Here is a 20,168-nt window from a genome sequence, read left to right on the forward strand (position 1 = left end):
TTCAAAAACGCCCTTTTAGGACTATTAGAAGTTAATGGCTAACATGCCAGTTTCGTGTCCTATAGTTAATTTTAATGGACTGTAGAACAAGTCTACAAACCAATGTTTATGTTAAATTATATAAAAGACACAGGCAGTTTGTTGTAGTTTGTCACATTCTTCCATCTTATAGAGTAAAATCTGAACATTTTTTTTTACAAATCACGCGCACAAAGACACCCAAAGTCAGAACAAGCACTTACATCACAAAAATGCTTGTCCGACGCCAGGATCGTACCCGTGACACGACGCGGCTACGCACAGTTTGTTTGGCGTGGTGACCTCAACCACTCGGCTATCCGGTGCAGTCGACACTATTTCTGAGCCACCGCTGTCTGTTTGTCAGCGGGTCCTTCTATCACCACAAATTGTGTAATTTGGTTCATCATCGGCCTAGCTTTTGTCCCAACTATGTTGGGGTCGGCTTCCAGTCTAACCGGTTTCAGCTGAGTACCAGTGTTTTACAAGGAGCGGCTGCCTATCTGACCTCCTCAACCCAGTTACCTGGGCAACACGATACCCCTTGGTTAGACTGGTTGTCAGACTTTTCCGGCCTCTGACTACCTGTAACGACTGTCAAAGATGTACTAATAACAGTCGGGACCCACAGTTAACGTGCCTTCCGAAACACGGAGGAACTCCTTATAATAAAGAGTTCCTCCGTGTTATGTGAAATTATGTATTTTGTTTGCCGCTACAAATACTCTGTATATTAACAAACTGATTAAGGTTCAATAAAGCAACGGTTTTTACTTCCTTGGGTTGACCAATTTTATTTTCAGTCATGGAACCCTTAGCGTTGTGAGTTTGAGTCACACTTAACCAACATTAATGAGTTTTGTATAAAGTTCAGAGTTGTGATAATGGCAAAGGTTACTAAATACTTATAGGGGTTTTTCTCATTTAGCAAAATTGTTCAGTAAAGTAGGTTTCAGGTACCTTAAAGCTAGTGAAAAGATTATTTATATGTCATATCAATTTTATAGCACGATATTGGGACATCTGAACTATCGTATGATTATACCTAAATAATATGTTTACCATTTTCAAGCAAACGGGATTTTGTTTATCAGTCATACAATAGTGTTTCTGAATCGAACGTTTTTCAAACAAGTTACTACAAGTCGCGGATTGCAGAGTATATTATTGTGTAATTTATTTTTTTATTGAAAAATATTGGATGTCTTGTATTTACGCTATTATTACTAATAACATAAGTTAAACATAATTCGGGTTTTCCGCTTTTCTTGTCATGCCAAGGTTGTGGAGTAGGGTCACCGCTTGTCTCTAATGGGTATACTAACATCCAATATATCTCTTCTTGAGATAGACTGGAAGTTTTTCTTCCTGTAGCCTTTGCAAGTACAGATGTAACATTACCCCACTAGATGGCGCACACCTGCGCCATAAAACGTATTATGATAACCATGCAATAAACAAATTCAAATTCTTGCTCACTGACTTTAGTAGCTTGGTTGGTAAACCGACTGGCGCTTACAGCCAGGAGTCGCAGGTTCGAGTCCAGTCTGACTTTTTAATTATTTGTATCTAATTGCAAATCGATGTTTTTTATCTTCTAGCAATTAGAAAACGGTAAAATCTACGATTCTTAGGGCTTTCTATTTATTTCATTGATCTTAAGACAGTAAGTCAAAGTCAGTCTGGTGTACCTCAGTTAAAGAAGTTGTGAATGTCAGATAGATTTCCTCTTTAGGAAAAACACAATATTTTGCTAAATTCTGTTAAACTAAAAGCCTTCAGGAAAATGATAGTATTAAGATTTCTACAACCCTTGATTGTACCATCCTTTTCTTTTAATAGTAACGAAAACATTAAAAAAAAACGTTTCATTTCAAAAAAGTCTTTATGTTTCCATTAATATTTTATATTTTCTTAAACATTAGTACTTAAATATATATACATGCGCGCGTTAAGTATATACTCAGTAATACATAATAAATAATTATACATACACTACGTTGGTATTGGTATATAAACGGTTTTCGAAGTCTTTCTGGTAATCATTTCATGAACCTGCTCTAATTGTAAAATAACAAATAATTGTTATTTTGATAACTTTTCAGTAAACTATCACAACTTAGAAACCAATTTACTTTAATACTTTTGTATTTAATAATATGTCTTGAAATGAATGGTGTGAGTGTTTTTTGTTTCCATCTAACGTTAACAGGATTCAATTTATTATAATTCTCTATTCTCAACTTTGCTCCACTCATCATCAGAGCGGAGGATGTTGGTGTACTTGGTGACAGGCTGGTACGCTTTCAGCTTGGCTTGCTTCTTTAGCTCAGTGGTCTGAGGGTCGCTGAACTCTCCGTCCAGAGAGTAGGCAGCACCGTAGTATTCAGGCTGATTAACTAGGCCATAAGGAGTCATGTAATCGTCTCGTGTCTGGGTTGTACTCTGTCCACAAATACCTCTGGTGGTGCTTCGGTAGTCATCAGTAAAGATAACGAGAGTATTGCCGTTGTAAATGAATCGGATGGCCCCGTTGTTGATTTTAATCACGAAGACGCCGTCGGCTTGCTTGTAGTACTCCAAGTATGGAGACCGGCTGACACTGCTCATGTACGTGGTCACATCTCCGGTTAAAACATTTGAGTCGTCGCTCTTAACTTGGATGGAGTTAGGTTTGATTTCGAGCTCAAAGGCCTTGCCAAGAATAGTAGATCTGAAAAAGCAAAAAAAGTACAAATGAATAAAAATCTAGTTTAATTCATAAACTTGTGTGTGACTGCACAAGTTGATTGATCACAGGTTAAACAACGCTAGTGACCGTCCGCTTTGGTCCGTAGATGGGTCCGTATTTGTCATAACGAGATCCTCCTGGTTTCGGAAGGGATGCTAAATTGTATTGTGTGTCCCTGCACCTTTCGTATTCATTTATAAAACGTGTAAGGAGATGTTACTCACTTGTAAGAAACGTAAACATCCATCTCATTGGCATTGGGCCTCCTTGCAAGGACGACAAAGTCAGTTGCTTTGTATTCATTCGACTCATCTAACATTACAATATGCCAGGGACTGGTAAGCCTGTAGTCGTAGCTGCAACCACTGAACGTCCACACCTTGTTCTTATCAACACTGCAGAAAGCTGTAACACATTATTTCTAATTAGGTTAAAATTGTTTCAGATGACGTCATTATTTAGATAAATATTTAGTATACTTACGTAAATTCTGGTATCCAGTGAACCAATTGCGAGTCCTCTCCCAACTGTTGAGGGGTTCGTAGAAAGACATAGCATACGGGTAGTATTGCATACCCTCTATATTTTTCAAGTTGAAAACTCCATACTTGCTAACAGACTTGAAATTCATGTATTTATCATAGTAAAACATCTGAGCTTCAATGTCTATCTTGCCATCTTCAGTTTTCTCCATAACATTCTGTTCCTTTTCCCATACATACGTGTGTTTTAGCAATTCAAATACATCGTTAGTCAAATTGAAAGCAGCGGGACTCAAATCTTTGTAAGATACAGTGGCCCTAAAGTAATCAGGGGCATGGGATTTGATGATCATCTTGTAGCAATCCATTTGGTGGACAATTTCATTGGTAGTTTCTTCCATGCAACGTTTTGCCATGGGGTCGTAGGATAACATTTTGGTATACATATCACTGCGCTCTCCGAAGCCTTTAATTTGAACATTGTCCGAGTTACCAAACTTAAAATCGGCTTCGTACGTTACCTTGATATCATTATTCAAAGCTTCTTTGAAGTTTAGTAAAACTACCTTTGGTTTGTCAATCTTAAAAACAGCGTTGATCTGTTGTTCGCCTTTGAAAAATAGCATGGCTTGCATTTTATTATCTACGTAGCTGTTACCGATTGCGGCGGTAAGTAGATACTCTTTTTTCTCTTTGCCTTGGAAGACAGTGCTGAAGTCTAAAACCGTCACTTCAGCGGATTTGATGCCAGCTGCGACACGTTTAGTCATTTCTTCACGACGAGTACGTCCGTCAACAGACACATCGTTCATCATAGAGGCTGGTCCCATTTCTCCTGCCTCCTGCTTGTGGTTGTTAAATCCTAAAAAAGAGATAAGACATATCGTTAAATTACTGATGATAAAATTGACTACGTTAAAAAAGAAAGAAAAGAAATCAGCTTACCGTAGAAAAGGTCAAAAGATACAGCATCGTTCTGTGACTCACTAGCTAAATACTTGAAATCAAACTCAGTCATAGCAATGTCTTTCTGGTAAAGTATGTCTCGTACAATTGTCAGGAGATCAGCGTCAAACAAATTGCCTGGATTTTTGTAGTCAGATGAGTACGTGTATCCTTTTAGTTGGAAAACTGTGCCAGTCTGTTGACCAAACTTTAAGTCTGGAGTAAATACTTTAGTGTTGCGTTCAATAAACTTAGTTGCGGGTTCAGCAAATATAGTTAAGAGAGAGTCCGATTTTTGCACAGTGGTGTAAGGCCAAACGCTTAATTGCATGAGGCTCATGTCTTGCTCTGGCATTTTGAAGTCTAATTTAAAACGTGGATTCATAAACAAGTGAACTTTTAAAGGGATGTTAAATTGGAATTTGCTGATAAGTCCAGCAGTTGCATAAGCATCCCTGAATGTATCCAAGTAGCCAACACGGCCTTCCATGTTTCTTGCGTAAGTCAAATGCAGTTCATAATTCGGTGATAAATCTGAGTTTGCTTCATGTTCTATTTTAAATGTTAGGGATACTGCTATCGGCTCGCTGTATTCCAGCACAAAAGGCGTACCAATAGCCAAGGGTAAGACGACTGAAACTTCTTCACTACTCAGTAACTTGACCAAGTGAGACTCTGTATCGGATTCTCCTTTTCCTTGGAAGGGATCCTTAATAAAACTTAGAAGTAATTCCTCGTTAAAAGTGATTAATGTCTGCTGGTTCCAATTATCAAGGAAAAATGAACCTTCTAGGTCACAGCGATGTTTATGTTTCATGTTTAATATTTCAGCAATTTTCTTTGCTGAGAACTTGAAGTCATCTTTGGTTTGTCTTTTGTAATTACCTAATTTATTCGTGAAAACATCGATTAGGTGTTGCATGTCGGAGACTGATAGTGTAAACTGTAACAAGTAAATATTTCGAACATGAGAGCAGTAAATGTATTTAGGAAGAATATTAAACATGACACAGCTCAAATAAACTATTTATAACATGATTCAAAAAGTTAAAATCACAATGAAATCTTTTGTAGTACCTTAACTTACTTAGAAACGAGGCAAAAGCGTTATCGGTCAATAAACATATAACGTTCGTGTTAATGTAAACTGAAACTTACCCAATCTTCTTCAATTCCCACTGTATTTCTGAATCTCAGAGCTCCTCTCTGATAGACTGGCAACAAGTTGTTCTCGCTGCCAATGAAGGACACTTCTCTGAAGAAAGAGGTCTCATCGTCAGCAGAGTATTCATCCATCATACTGTCCGTAGAGAAACGGTAACCATACTTGTGCTTAGGTAGCATATCCATCACGGATTGGGCAGCCTTTGCGCTGAAAAATAATACCCATTTTGTTAACGTAAAACTCTTAGCTGCGGTTAAGTTACTTATAGATGTGTCAAATTAACATCAGAAGTCGAAAAATTATTGATAAGAAATATTAAAAATTGCATGCTATGTTAAGCAAAATATTGTACCCAATATACTTTCATCAATTTACCACATTTTATACTATATTTTTATGTAATTAGGGACTTTATACTAATTACAAAACACTCGTAACCAAGATAAAAACTTGTAAATACTCACAGTTGGGCAAATCGCGGGTCTTTAAGTCCAGCCGCAAAAGTGATGCTGTTTGTTAAAACTGCGCGAACTTGTGTACTGGGGTCCTCATTAGCCATCCAGGCCATTAGTTTCATCATATCCTCAGACGGGTAGGTCAAAAAGATGTTCAAGGCAGCGGCTACCCTGACTTCGTAATCCTCGGCAGTATTCTTAAGAATACTAAAAAGCACTGCTCCTACATATTGATCTCTTGCGTTTGCTAAAGTCTTCAAGCTAATGACCATTTGGATGCGAAGGTATTTGGTTACTGGTATCTTACCCTCTAGGTACGGGGCGAAGACTTTCAGGATATCTGAGTGAGCTAAGTTACCAAGAACTCTCACGTAAACTTGTGCCGTACCGTCACCCTTTTCAACAGCCTGTTTCAGTTCTTGTGATAGACGTGGAATCACTGTTTGCTTGATAAACACCTCATCATTGCCGAACCGAATAAATTTGGTTGCTGCCAATAAGGCGGTATTGTTTAATACTGCCTCTCCACGAACATCGGGGTGGAAGGCAAGATCGAAGAATTCTTTCATTATTTCTTTGGTGGGGTAGCGGAGATAATTGGAGACGGAGGTGATAACCAGAGCAGCTTCTCCACTCTTGATTTTTTTAGATAGGATCCAGGACCTGATTTCTTTAAACGCTGCGATTGAACCAGTTTGCGCCAATGCGTCGCGGTAAATTCTCCACATATGGTATTTAGCAGTATTTTTCGAGGTTCTGGCGATTTCTAATGTGTCAGTCATGTGTGCAAGTTGTTCCGAGTTTAAGAACTTAAGAATACGTATGAGGTTGTTGAATTTCGAAAGAAAATCAGTTGTTGATAGGTCCTTAGGGTTTTGTAGTAAAGGAGTAATTTCTTGAAGTAGTTTCTGGGCATTGGCAGCATATTGTGTATCTTTGTTAAAGAAAATTGATTCATTCAATGTAACCAAGAGCGAATCAAGGTTGCGGTACTCAACTGATTTCTTCCAAACACTACTACTTTCGTCTTGTTTTGAAACAAGGTAAAAGTTGATGTAACTGTGGACCTCAGCTTTTTGTTTACCGTACAAAAGCGGGTCTACAGAAACGGAGCTCATCGTCTCTGACTTGTAGATCGTGCCTTCTTTGCCTACAAAAATACGCGATGCAGAAGTGTGCTTCAGAAATTCTTTTTCATCATTTTCGTAAGCGATTGATGACCACAAGCTTCCACCTGGCATACCATAACCGTAAACACGTTTTTGGCATGAGTTGTAGTTCTTGGACTTAGTGATTTCAACGGGATCCTCAGCAAAGTGCGGCAGTAGACGGTGCCATTCCGCAGAGACGGGCGAAACTGAGTATAAAGTCTCACAGTCACCGACGACGTCAGCCTCAATCTTAGTAAAGAGACCTTGGAAAGTTTCCTTATCAAAACTGTTCGGGAAGGTGTGTACATGCCCGAAAGTGGTTAAATCGACTTGAAGGGCGCTGGTTAGACCCTTAAGTAGGTTTTCGAAGGTAACCGGTAGGCTGGTAGGTACTTGAAGAGAGAGTACTCTTCCTCCATCGACCAGAATCTCAAAAGGATGATCTAATCCCTCAACTGGAGTATATTTCAGATCAGCAGGCACGGTGTTGTAGTCCAATTGTCCTTGGACTTGAGCGTACAGTGGGTTTTCTAACTTAGCCACAAGGCGACCGGGAGTCAACACACGAACAATGAACCGAGTTTTGAACGCATTGCCATTGCTATCACTTTGCTCATATTTAGTCCAGGTGTAGGTATCTACATCGTAGATATATTCTTTGCCCACTTGCCATGGCCAGCTCTTATTCTCAATGAGCGGGCTACATGTGACGGCGGCTGAAATGTAGAAAAAAACAGGTTAGGAATTTAGAACTCTTTCACAGGTTCTATTTGGACTTCCAAATTGAACCTGTGAATGATAGAAGGTGTAGATGTGATAGAAGGTGTAGTTATGACGAACCCACGCACCTCAATTAATAGAGTTATTTATAAGAGGCCAAGGTTTTGCATTAAAGCAATATTATGTACACATTGACATATGTATATTTTGTAAATCAGCCCCCTATAATCTCCGACCTAGTATATATTTTTAGTAAATCAAAAAACACTGAGGTACTTACCGATGATCGCCGTCAGTATTAATAATCTCATGCTTCTGTGGTCAGTAGGGCTCTTACCGTTTTGAGGTTTAGTAAGATAATCCGGCGCCCAGCAACATGATTCGATTTATATATGGATGCAGTATCAGAATGCAACAATAAATTTAGACCTTTAACTTTAAACAGCGATTAAATATTGTTCTTTTACCTTATCTAGGCTCGATACAAGCCAAAAGTCAAAAAAGTAATGGCGATGATACACTTGAGCTTTTTCACGAGCTTTTCCTTGTAACGTAATGTTCGTGTGAATGCTCGGCGAAATGCCCCCAGCAAGCATTAGCCTGTTACCTTTAGAGGCCGCCTGCGTTCGAATAAAACCTTATTTTTGATTGACATTCGCTTTATAGTTTACGTATGGGGCAAAAACCAGAACAGCAGATCAAATGAAAATTCAAAGGAGTATAACGAAAGGAACATAAAATATTTTAAACTGACAAAACATTCTTAAAATGCAATATCATGTTCCATTCCTCGGCAAATACATCCAGGTCAGGACTTAACTCCACGGAGGTGATCAACGTTTTCATCTGTCGAGGACTTGAAAACGTAGACACCGTAGGAAAAGGTTCGTTGTTCTGTTACAAGTAAAATTTCTGGTGTATCGTCACCATTACAGAGAGGCAATGCCTTAAAAACGCTTCATTTGATATAACTTGTAAAAACTGCATAATACATGTTTTTATTGCTCATCTTTATCAGAAGCTCGTCATGTCAAAATACTGATTGCTAATGTACGAGAAAAAAAAAACAATATGGGTAATATATAGGTTTAAATACTCGTTAATACAAATTAAAATAGCCTAAACTTTGTCTTGTTGCCGTGTCTTCTATTGCGAAGCCGCTGTGGCCAACGCAATATAGGGAAAATTCTAGGAAAAAATTTAGCTCAATCTAAAACTGGAAAGTGAGTCTAATTTAATTTGAAAGATTTTATTACAAAGTGACGTTTGAAATTAAATAAAAGCTATAACAAAATCTAGGCTGTAGAACGGCTTAGTGTAGGTGTATATTTCTAATTTATGATCGTAAGTACTTCTCCCAGGCTTCACATAACTTCTAGGTGAAAGAAGATAAGAAAGGTACTTAATCCATTGTTATTACTGATGCAATACGTAATTGTGAAGATAAATTCATCTACTATCTTAATGCGCAATAAATGAATCATGTATTAAATACCTAGCTTGTTTACTATTAATTCATCTTAGTTTATATTATCTTTCTTCTCACTCTTACTTTATCCCGAGATTATCATAATACTAGCCTTTTCTCAACTGTATTGGGTTCGGCCAGCCTAACCGGATGCAGCTTAGTACCAGTGTTTTATATTAGGCGACTGCCAACAGATATCAACCCAGATATCTGGGTAACACGATACCCCTTAGTAAGACTGGTTGTCAGATTCTCTTGCTTCTTACACGTGACGACTGTCAAATATGTATTTAATAACAGCCAGGACCCACAACTTAACGTGCCACCTGAAACAACTCCTAGAGGAACTCGTTGTGACGTAGATGGTCACCCATCCATAGACTGACTGTATCAAGCCTTGTAATCCTGTGATTTTAACCTGTGATCAATTAACCTGGCAGTAGTAGCTTAGCCACGAGCTCCTCAAATATTTCCATTATGTTTTCAGAAACATGAAATTTTATTGACATCTTATTTAGTTTTCTTGAATCTTAAACCAAAAAAATGTTAATTAAAAACATTAAGTGCGATTGTGATATTCAAATTATTGTTATGTCTGTGTGATACTGATTACAAATGTCACAACACACGTCATTTTCGAATCATACGTTAATTTTATGACAACGAGTAGGCAACAGAATTCGAAAAGATAAGAAAATTAAAATTAAAAAAATTAAGTATTTCATTTTTTTATTACACAAAGTTATAGTATAATAGCATTGAAAGGGAATCAATGTAATAATGATGACTTCATCTACAATTTCTTACTTTAACCGTATTACTCATTGGCACAGCCTCTTTGATAAGCCTCTATCATTGGCCTAGCCTTTTCCCAACTACGGGTCGGCTACCAGTCTAACCGGTTTCAGGTGAGTACCAGTGTTTTACAAGGAGCGACTGCCTATCTGACCTCCTCAGCCCAGTTACCTGGGCAACACGATACTCCTTGGTTAGACTGGTTGTCAGACTTTTCTAGCTTCTGACTACCTGTAACGCCTATCAAAGATGTAGGAATAACAGCCGGGACCCACAATTTAACGTGCCTTCCGAAGCACGGAGGAACTCGCTATGACACAGATACCCATCTACGAACCAACCGCGTCAAGCATAGCTTAACCTGTGAGCGAAGTGTGAAGAAGATTTGCTTTGATAAGTCTCTATGCCATAATTATATTACAATCCATACAAATAGCGATAGTATAGTTTTCTCGTTGTTTTTAATAGGTACCTGGCTTTGAACCAATTTTGTTAACGATTTTCCGTTATTCTAATCCCTTTTTTATTTTATAATTAGACTCTCCTCAATATTTAACAGGAAGTAGTAGACTCTTAGAACACACATGTTCCATTTTAAGCTGGGGAGTTCTTGTGGCCACCTAAATAGATTGCCAATGAGAATGGACTTTGGACCTTCTTCGCGGGAGGAAATGGATAGTGCCATACTGCTGACTAAATGTGTTCTTCCACGTTTGGTCAATGCATGCAAAGCACAGCAATTCATCATGCACCTACATACTTGAAGAAAATGTGTACTAAGGATATAATGATTAATAAATAATCGAACCGTTTAGGTAGCATATTATTACACAATCAAATTGTAGTATTTGTATTATTGTTATCAGGCAGGTTCCAAAACTTTGAACTGTTTTTAATGATGACGAGAAAGTTTTTATACATTGAGATAAGAATTTGACTTTAAGTCTGAACCTAGCAACATCTTTTAGAGATAAATATGATAATTTTCGAGAAATACTTATGTAATTCATACACAATTGGTGATAAAGTCCGTGTTTTTGTTGTACCGAGCTTGTACTAAGAGATCATAAAGCAAAAATGTTGTTACCATGGAAACAAAACTGCTTGTGGTAATTTACTCCCATAACGGTTAAAGTCCTTTTCTTAGAATCTGCTTGATGAATAAGTATATTGCGCAATATCACGAATTGCTCAATATTATTGAAGGTATTAGTTTGAAGATTGCGCCATAACTTATCGAAGGTATGAACGAGTTTATTTTTAATGCAGCTTATTTTCTATTGCATCGCGTAGGGACACTATTGTGCATTTTTAAAACTGTTTTCCTTTTGACGGGGAGACGTGAACTTTGTCCTCCCGTTTTTCGTTACCACAGAACATCTTTAGGTAGGGGCCCCTAAGAACGAATAGTTACATATATAGCCTCTATATTTCTCATTGATTTTATGGAAAATTCTATAATGTTATGTGGCAGAGACTTTACATAAACTGAACTCTAATAAAACTGATTACGGAAAGGAACAAAACGTGAGATTGGTACTAATAGTGCACTGCGGTTGTGGGAGAGAGATACTTTATACACCATGTATTACTGCATGCGGTTGCGAATTCCACAACCATAATAATAATTCTATAAACATGGAGGTAGATCCTCAGGGTCTGAATTGAAGTTACATTACTCTAAGCTCGAACGCTAACGAAACGCTTCAATGCCAATGTGTCGAATTGACTATGAAGTACAGGAATTCGGAACACCAAAATCACACACAGCCAAAATCACACAATTTGTGGAGAAGAACATTTTAAGTTCTGAAAATCCACACATGAGTTTTCATTGGTTATATCTTTTTAACTTTTTACATGCTAATTTATATTGCATTTTTCATCGTTTAATCATACTTCTGCTTTGTAAAAAAAAGCATCAATTTGTAGTTGTTAAGCTCTCTGTCTGGTCTGATTTGAGGAGACATTCGAATGGAATGGTCACCATAAGCATCTACATTTTTTATAGGTAAGTAATAGATTACATTGTTACAGTCTTCACAACCCAAATTGTTTGCATGTACTACACATATAGGAACGCACTAAAATAATAATATATTTACATTACTTTACACGATGCACACAGAAAAACATAAGAAAAAGAAAATTTATATTATATTGTAGGTTAACTTAACGCTTAGAGAGTTGTTTTCAGCAAACCTTTCACAGAGTAGGAACTGCAAAAAGGCGTAAAAAGAACAAAATACCAAAATAAATAAACGCAAAACCTACTTAGCGCGACGTATCGCGGTTTCGATGCCCGCGTAAGACAAGCATTTGTGTTTTCCGCGAATACAGTATGTTCTGAGTCTGAGTATGCGAATGTTTGTGTTACACCCCGCGACTCAATTTGGATTCAATTTCTCAGTGCGAAAGTCGTTTGTCCGTCTGTTTGCATACAGTAAACTGCACACGGTGTACAAAAGTTTCAATAATTTAAGTAAAAGGATACGATAGCTTTCAACCCAATTTATTATTGCAATATTATTCTAATGGAAAGTATCTCGATTATTAGGCGGTACGAAGTTCGCCGAGTTATCACTAGTACGTATTTATATTATGAACCTCAGACAAACTAAAAGACAATGTGTTAATTTTTAGTAGGTAAAAAGGCGCTCAATACAAGGTACTGTGCGCTGTTCCAAATTTTCAAGCAAGATACTCCATACGATACTCTTATAAATAAGAAATTGATACAATACTTTTGTACAAATTTAAAGATATGTCACAAATATCTTCTTATCAACATTGCACAATCTTTTTTTCTTCCAAATTTTTTTGATTTTTTCTTCGTCTTTATTTTTTTTTCCATATATCTATGTTCATGATATCATCCGTTTAATTGACGCTGTTGTCTATTTTGAAGATAATATAGTTGACATATTGTTTTCTTACCTATAATTATTAAAAGAGGTGTTTTTGAATCGACAAATGAAGATTTTGGGATTATGTGAATAATCGAACGAATCTTAGATAATATAGGTACCTAATAAGTGAAAAGATACTTCAAATCTGTAATTATAATAACTTTCCTTTGACAGGTTAGATCCCTGACAAAGCTTGAAGAAGGAAGGAAACATTCCACCTTGCACCTTGTATGGCTACAATTGTTTCGTCACAATTTTTAAATAACATTATTTGCGAAATTGGTGGCAGGTCTCAACATCACTATAACTTGGAATATGTGTCATATAATATACCAATACTTTCACACAGCGCCATCTAGTCTCAAACAAAGCAAAGCTTGTATTATGAGTACTAGACAACTTTACTGATTCTTCTTCTTCTTCCTTGTCGTTACACTCTTGCCAGAGTGGTCGTGGTCGTCACGTCTGAACTTTACTGATAAACACACTTTAATATTTCTTAAAACACACAAAATATAGATAAACTACGCCCAGATACAGAACAAAGAATCGTGCTTGTCCTGGGTGGGAGTCGAACCCACGACCTCCGGCAGTCAAAGAAGTGATATAGAATAGAATAGAGTATCCTTTATTGTACACCATAGATTGACATCAGTGAAATTAATAACATACAGTGCAAGGGTTAACTAGTGGTCTTATCTTATAGTAGACAACAGATATACAGGAAAGATAGAAATATAGAGGTGGGCTACTGGTGCTAAGTCAGAGTAAGTGGTAGTAAGTTAAAGAGTAAGAGAAAAGCTCAAAAAACTGGTTTTAACCTCTGATCGATACTCAACATTTTTAGTTTAGTGATAATATTATTATGTAAGTAGTTAGTTTAGTGATAATATGTAAATAGCTGCAAATTGACCAAATAATAGGGCTCATAAACAATTAAAACCTGTACATTTTATAATTCAGTAATTATATTTATTATTCTCTTGCTTACATTTGACTAACTAGGCGTTTAGGTACAATATCATTATTTACGCTTAACGTATTCAATATATACATCACGAATATAACATAATAAACTTAACTGCAATATTAAATACTATTACATACATACACTGTTCTATTCATGTCCGGAATACTATAGTTTTTATTAATAGAAATTAATATAGGCGACTATATCTACTCAATTATAATCCTTTGGCAAAACTGTTGTCGATCTTGTTCCACTCGGAGTCTGAGAACAGGATGCTGGTGTACTTGGTGACAGGCTGGTACGCCTTCAGCTTGGCTTGCTTCTTCAGCTCTACAGTCTTAGGGTCGCTGAACTCTCCCTCGAGGGAAAAGGCAGCACCGTAGTAAGAAGGCTGGTCGACGAAACCGAATGGAGTCATGTAGTCGTCGCGAGCCTCAGATGTGCTCTCACCACAGATACCTCTGGTGTAGCTACGGTGGTCATCAGTGAAGATCACCAGCCTCTGGCCGTCGTAAATGAGACGGATAGCCTGGTCGTTGATGTTGAACACAAGAACACCTTCGGCAAGGGAGTAGTACTCCAACAGAGGGCTTTCATCTTCGTCGTTCCAGTAGGAAGTTAGGGCACCAGAAGAAACCTTCTTGGCGTTGGTCTTGACGTCGACGGAGTCGGGCTTAATGTAGACTTCTAGGTATTTGGCGGCCTCGGTCCTGAAGATAAAACAAGTTATATTTTGTTAGTTCAAGTCTTTGTATGACCTTAAGTGTCTTATGAAGTTATATTTACGCTTATTTATAAGTTAAAAAAGTGATTAACAGCTACAACAAACCCTAAAATTATTTCTACTATAATATAAGAAGCACAATATAGTAAGTACAAGTACAAATTTAATGAATATAACAATTATTTGAATAACTTACTTGTAGGAGATATAAATCTCTTCATGGTTGTCACTGGGGCGCCTAGCGAGGATGACCAGGTCGACAAACTTGCCGGCGTCATTAGATTCGTCCACCATCACGACGTGCCAGGAGCCGCTGAGGCTGTACTCGTAGCTGCGTCCACCGAAAGTCCAGATCTTGCTCTTCTCAACAGCGCAGTATGCTGTGGAACACCAATATGTTATTATAACATTGTGATAGAAGAAAAAAATACTGGCATGTTCTACCAGTGGCCCTGGCTTGTATACCAGAGGTTCGATTCACAATCAGGCTAAACGTCTGTGTGATGTGCACGGCTATTTATTTATTTTTGATCTTCATCAGTCGTCTAGTATCTATAAAAGATTTGCTTAGTTTGAGATAAGAGAGTGTTAACATTTTGGAACATATTACTGTATTTAATGTCTCTGTAAGTTCATAAATATTGTGAATACTTACGCAAGTGTTGGTAGCCAGTGAACCAGTTGCGGGAACGTTCCCAGTCGGAGATAGGCGCGTAGAAGGCATCAGCGTATTGCCAGTAGTGCATAAACTCAACCTTGTCCAAACGGAAGACTCCGTATTTGCTCTTCAAAACGTAGTTGGCGTAGTCTTCGTAGTAGAATGTCTTAGATTCGATTTCGAAAGTACCATCAGGCAGGGTCTTCGTGAAGTCGTCTTCCTGTTCCCAATCATAGATTTTCTTGAAGAATTCGTAAAAAGCGGAGGAGACTTCCAAGTAGGACGGGCTCAGGTCCTTGTAAGACACTGTTGCCTTATAGTAATCAGGAGCGTGTGCCTTAATGATCATCTTGTAACATCCCATCTGGTAGAAGTTGTCTTGGCTTGTTTCCTCAAGGCATTGCTTGGTCAAGGGGTCCTTAAGCAACATTTCAGTGTACTTCTCGGTGCGCTCACCAAAACCTTTGAATATTATACTGTCGGAAGATCCGTATTTCAGCTCGGCTTCAAAAGTTACCTTGTTTTTGTTCTTCAGTGCCTTTTCAAAGTTCAATGGAACAACTTTAGGTTTTACCATTTTGAAAACGGCGTTGATTTGGTCATAGCCATTGAAGAAGAATACGGCTTGAACTTTGTCATCTACAAAGCTTTCGGCGATGGCAGCGGTGAAAACATATTCTACTTTCTTTTCTCCGTCAAAAACAGCGCTGAGGTCAATCAATTGGACTTGAGGTGATTCGATACCGGCCGCGCTGCGCTTGACGAATTCTTCACGGCGAGCAGCGCTGTTGGCACTGACATCCTTGACAAGTGAAGCTGGTCCCAACTCACCGTCGTTTTTCTGGTTGTACAGAGTGTCTGAAAATTAAAGAAACATTGAATTGGTTAGAGTAATACTTAAGAATTTCTTCATTGTTCATTTTATATCGCTACAAACTTGTTTACATTATGTAATCAATACATGTTTTTGAATGAAGGATAAAAAATGTGACAATCACATTGAAAAGCAATCTTATAACATATCCTTCTAACATAGTAACTCTAGCAATTGAAGATAGATACTTACTAAAGTAGGTTGAGAAGGTAATTTCCTTGTTTTTCGTTTCCTTAGCGTGGTATTTTAAGTTGAAGTTAGTCAAAGCAACATCCTTCTGGTACAACAAGGTACCGAAGCTGGTCAAAATATCGGTTTCGTAAAGTTGCTTGAGGTTCTTGAAGTCGTTAGAGTAAGAGTACCCTTGCAGTTGTAGGGAAACTCCAATTACATCACCAATGTTAACATCGGTAGAGACTACCTTAGCGGGCCTCTCGATGTACTTAGTGGCTGGGTTCTCAGAAACAGTTAGGATAGAATCAATCTTCTGTGACGTTGTGTAGGGCCAGACGCTGAGGTGGACGAAGGTGGCATCCTGTTTTGGAAGCTCGAACTTCAATTTGCTGTCACCAGGCTTGTAGGTAGTCTCCAGTTTCAGGGGTAAGTAGAATTGGATTTTGTTGATGACACCGGAGTAGGTGTATTTGTTACCAAGTGTGTCTTGGAAACCGACAATACCGTCCAGGTTTCTAGCATAGGTGAAGTTCAGGTCCTTTTTCAGAGTGCCGGCTAAGTCTTTACTGCCCTTATCGAATTTGACTTTCACTGGTCCGTTGATAGAGTACACAAGAGGTTCAGAGTAGTCAAAGAAGAATGGCACACCAGCAGCAAGGGGGAAGATAACCAATACCTGGTCGTGGAACAAGACCTTGGTGTATTGGATGTCAATACCCTTGAATAACTGTTCCATGTTCTTAACAGTGCTGATAAGGAAGTCCTTAAGATCTTCTTCAGTGAAAGTGATGAGTTTCTGCTGGTTCAAGTTCTCCAGGAACATAGCTCCCTGCAGGGGCTCCTTGCGTTCGCGTTTAATCTTGAGCATGTCAATGACCTTCTGGGCAGAAAACTTGAAGTCGACATCAGACTTAGTTGGCTCGTATACCAACTGTGCAACGTATTCCAGAAGTTGTTGTACATCAGATACGGATAAGGTAATCTAAAACAAACAAATTGCTTTCATAAAAATAAACTGTCAGGTTTAAATTGGTTTTTAAAATTCAGAATTAAAATAGTTTTCATTTACGTTAACAACGAACGAAACATATTAAAGTTTCACATTACCTGGTTTTCTTCAGTCAATCCACTGCCTCTAGCTCTCAAAGCCGTCCTCTGGTATTTGGGAAAGATGTTGTCATTGCTACCAATAAATGCCAGTTCTCTGAAGATGACGTAGTCATCGTCGTTGGTGTAGGTATCCATCAAACTGGCGGTCGAGTAACGGTATCCTAATTTCTCCTTGGCAATTAAGTTCTTCACAGACTGAGCAGTCTTTGACCTGTAATTCAAATAATCACAATGTAATAATGAATCTTGTTACTTACGTATCTAACGGAAAATGTGTAATTTTTGAAGTAATACTTACAGTTCAGCGAAACGTGGGTCCTTAAGACCGGCAGCAAAGTTAATGGTGTTTGCGAGAACAGCGCGAACTTGGGTGCTGGGGTCATCGTTTGTCATATGTGCCAGAATTTGCATCATTTCAGCGGTAGGGAAAGCCAAGAAGATGTTCAAAGCAGCAGCAGCCCTAATTTCATAAGGCTCAGCAGTGTTCCTAATGATGCTAAAGAGCACGGCGCGTACTTGTTCATTTTTCAAGTTAGCCAGGGGTTTTAAGTTTACGACCATCTGGATGCGAAGGTATTTGGTTACGGCGACAGTTCCATCCATGTAAGGAGCGAATACCTTTAAGATTTCAGGGTGAGCCAAGTTGCCCAAAACTGTGACGAAGACTTGAGCCTTGTTAAAGTCTCCGCTCTCGACGGCGAGTTTCAGTTCCTTGGCGAGACGTGGGATGACAGTTTCTACCACAAATAATTCCTCTTTGCCGAAACGCGTCAATTTAGTAGCTGCCAACAGCGCAGAGTTGTTAACGATTTTCTGTTCTCTGATCTCCGGGTGCATGGCAAAGTCAAAGAAGTCTGCCATTATTTTCTTATTGGGTTTCACAAGGGTGCTACCAATTCCAGAAATCACCTGACCAGCCTCTTCTCCTTCAATCTTCTTGGCGAAGACCCATGATTTGATTTCATTGAAAGCTGTGACTGTACCAGCTTGTGCGACAGCATCGCGGTAAATGGTCCACATACCCAGCTTTTCAACGTTCTTTGAAGACTTGGCAATTTCGACACTCTTTGATAATTGATCGATTTCCGCTGAGTTCAGAGAAGCGATAATACGTACGAGAATAGTGTATTTGGCGAGAAAATCAGCCTTAGGCATTTTGTTGGGGTTTTGCAACAGAGGAGTCATATCTTGAAGCAGCTTCTGCGCGTCGGCTACTCTTTGCCCATTAGATTTAAGAATGAGCACAGACTCATCGAAAGTGAACAAAAGTGAGTTTACTTGGCGGGATTCTACACTGTTTTTCCATTCAGCACCACTGATTGGCTTGACGGCCGATAGGTAAGCCTTAACGAAACTGTACACTTCAGCTTTCTGTTTGCCGAAAATAAGAGGACTGACGAAGACCGAGCTTATTTTCTCCGACTTGTAGATTGTACCTTGTTTACCAGCCAAAATTCGTGATTCAGAAGTGTGTTTGATGAACTGTTTCTCCTCATTTTCGTATGCGAGTCCCTCCCACACGGCGCCCTCGGGGACACCGAAGTCGAAAGCAACGCGCTTTTGGCAGGATCCGTAGTTCGTGCTTTTAACGATCTCAATGGGCTCTGATGCGAATTCCGGCAGCTCACGATGCCACTCAGCAGATATCGGAGACACTGTGTAGAGGGTTTCGCATTCACCAGTCACATCAGTTTCCATCTTCTTAAAGAGACCTTGGAAGCTATCTTTGTCGAAGCTGTTTGCAAAGCTGTGTACATGACCGTAGGCGGATATGTCAACTTGAAGAGCACTGATCAGACCCTTTAACAGGTTCTCATTGTTCAGTGAAAGGCCTTTGGGAACAGAAAAGGACTTAACTCGTCCTCCGTCCAGGAATATTTCGAAAGGCTCGTTCACTATCTCGACGGGTTGGTATTTGAGGTCCTTAGGCCAAACGTTGTACGATATAACTTCATCGTTGACGGGCGCGTACAAGGGCTGCTCTAGCTTGGCAAGAAGATGTCCAGGAGCCAAGACACGGATGATGAACTGGGCTTTGAAGGAGTTGCCATTGCTCTTGCTCTGGTCGAATTCAGTCCAGGTGTAGGTGTTTACATCGTAGGAGTACTCCTTGCCGACTTGCCAGGGCCAAGTGCTGCCCTGAGAAAGGGGGCTCGACGCGACTGCGGCTGCAAGAAAGAGAATTTCAATTTTAAATTTTTCATTTAAGAATAATGTCACTTGGAGACTCGTCACTTGGACACTTTTTGTCAAATTGAGATTAAAAATGCGTGTTAAGTTCTTAGACATTAACATTGAAACTCACCGATGATCGCCGTCAGTACCAACAGCTTCATGTTCCAGGGATGTGCAGTGGTCGTATTCAGTGTTGCTGGATGGCACACTTCTGATGCCCAAAATATGTTTTAGGCCTTATTTATAGTGCATCAACTTTAGGTTGTCGAACTGTGACCTTTATCGATAACATTTTTATCGATCGAATGTTTCATTGGTTATTTTCAAAATGTTCGATATGCCTCCAATTTGATACCCACTAATCTGTATTAGTGTTTACGTTTGGAACTAAGGTATCACGCATAGCAACTCGTGATTTTTGATAAAGAATAAGAAATGTATGTTTGTTTTGCATTTACTTCACATCTATCTTGACTCTTGCATGGGTAACTTTAGTCAAAGAAATATTAGCGGTGGTAGATTTTAATCAATCTTTTAATTAATCAATCTAAGATTTGACGAAAATTATTTAACGCATCTAAGATGTTAGGGAATTTTAAGCAAGTCCTATGGATAGGACAACGGGTCAGGTAGGTAGGTAATAA

At 38.7% G+C, this 20,168-nt stretch overlaps 1 protein-coding gene across 1 annotated transcript; it reads right to left on the minus strand.

The window, feature by feature from the left end:
* Nucleotides 1-1,884: 1,884 nt before the first annotated feature.
* Nucleotides 1,885-19,759, minus strand: LOC113495876. Its single transcript, XM_026874872.1, has 15 exons — nt 19,655-19,759; nt 17,648-19,517; nt 17,347-17,560; nt 16,258-17,221; nt 15,189-16,049; nt 14,730-14,913; nt 14,027-14,519; nt 8,422-8,561; nt 7,948-8,054; nt 5,806-7,663; nt 5,335-5,548; nt 4,177-5,119; nt 3,233-4,093; nt 2,974-3,154; nt 1,885-2,731 (listed from the first exon to the last, which is right to left on the minus strand). The coding sequence occupies exons 1-15, from the start codon at nt 19,683-19,685 to the stop codon at nt 2,242-2,244; spliced, it is 9,411 nt and encodes a 3,136-aa protein (XP_026730673.1). The 5' UTR covers nt 19,686-19,759; the 3' UTR covers nt 1,885-2,241.
* Nucleotides 19,760-20,168: the final 409 nt, after the last annotated feature.

The sequence above is a fragment of the Trichoplusia ni genome, chromosome 7 (assembly GCF_003590095.1).
Source record: "Trichoplusia ni isolate ovarian cell line Hi5 chromosome 7, tn1, whole genome shotgun sequence".
Taxonomy (NCBI): Eukaryota; Metazoa; Arthropoda; class Insecta; order Lepidoptera; family Noctuidae; genus Trichoplusia; species Trichoplusia ni.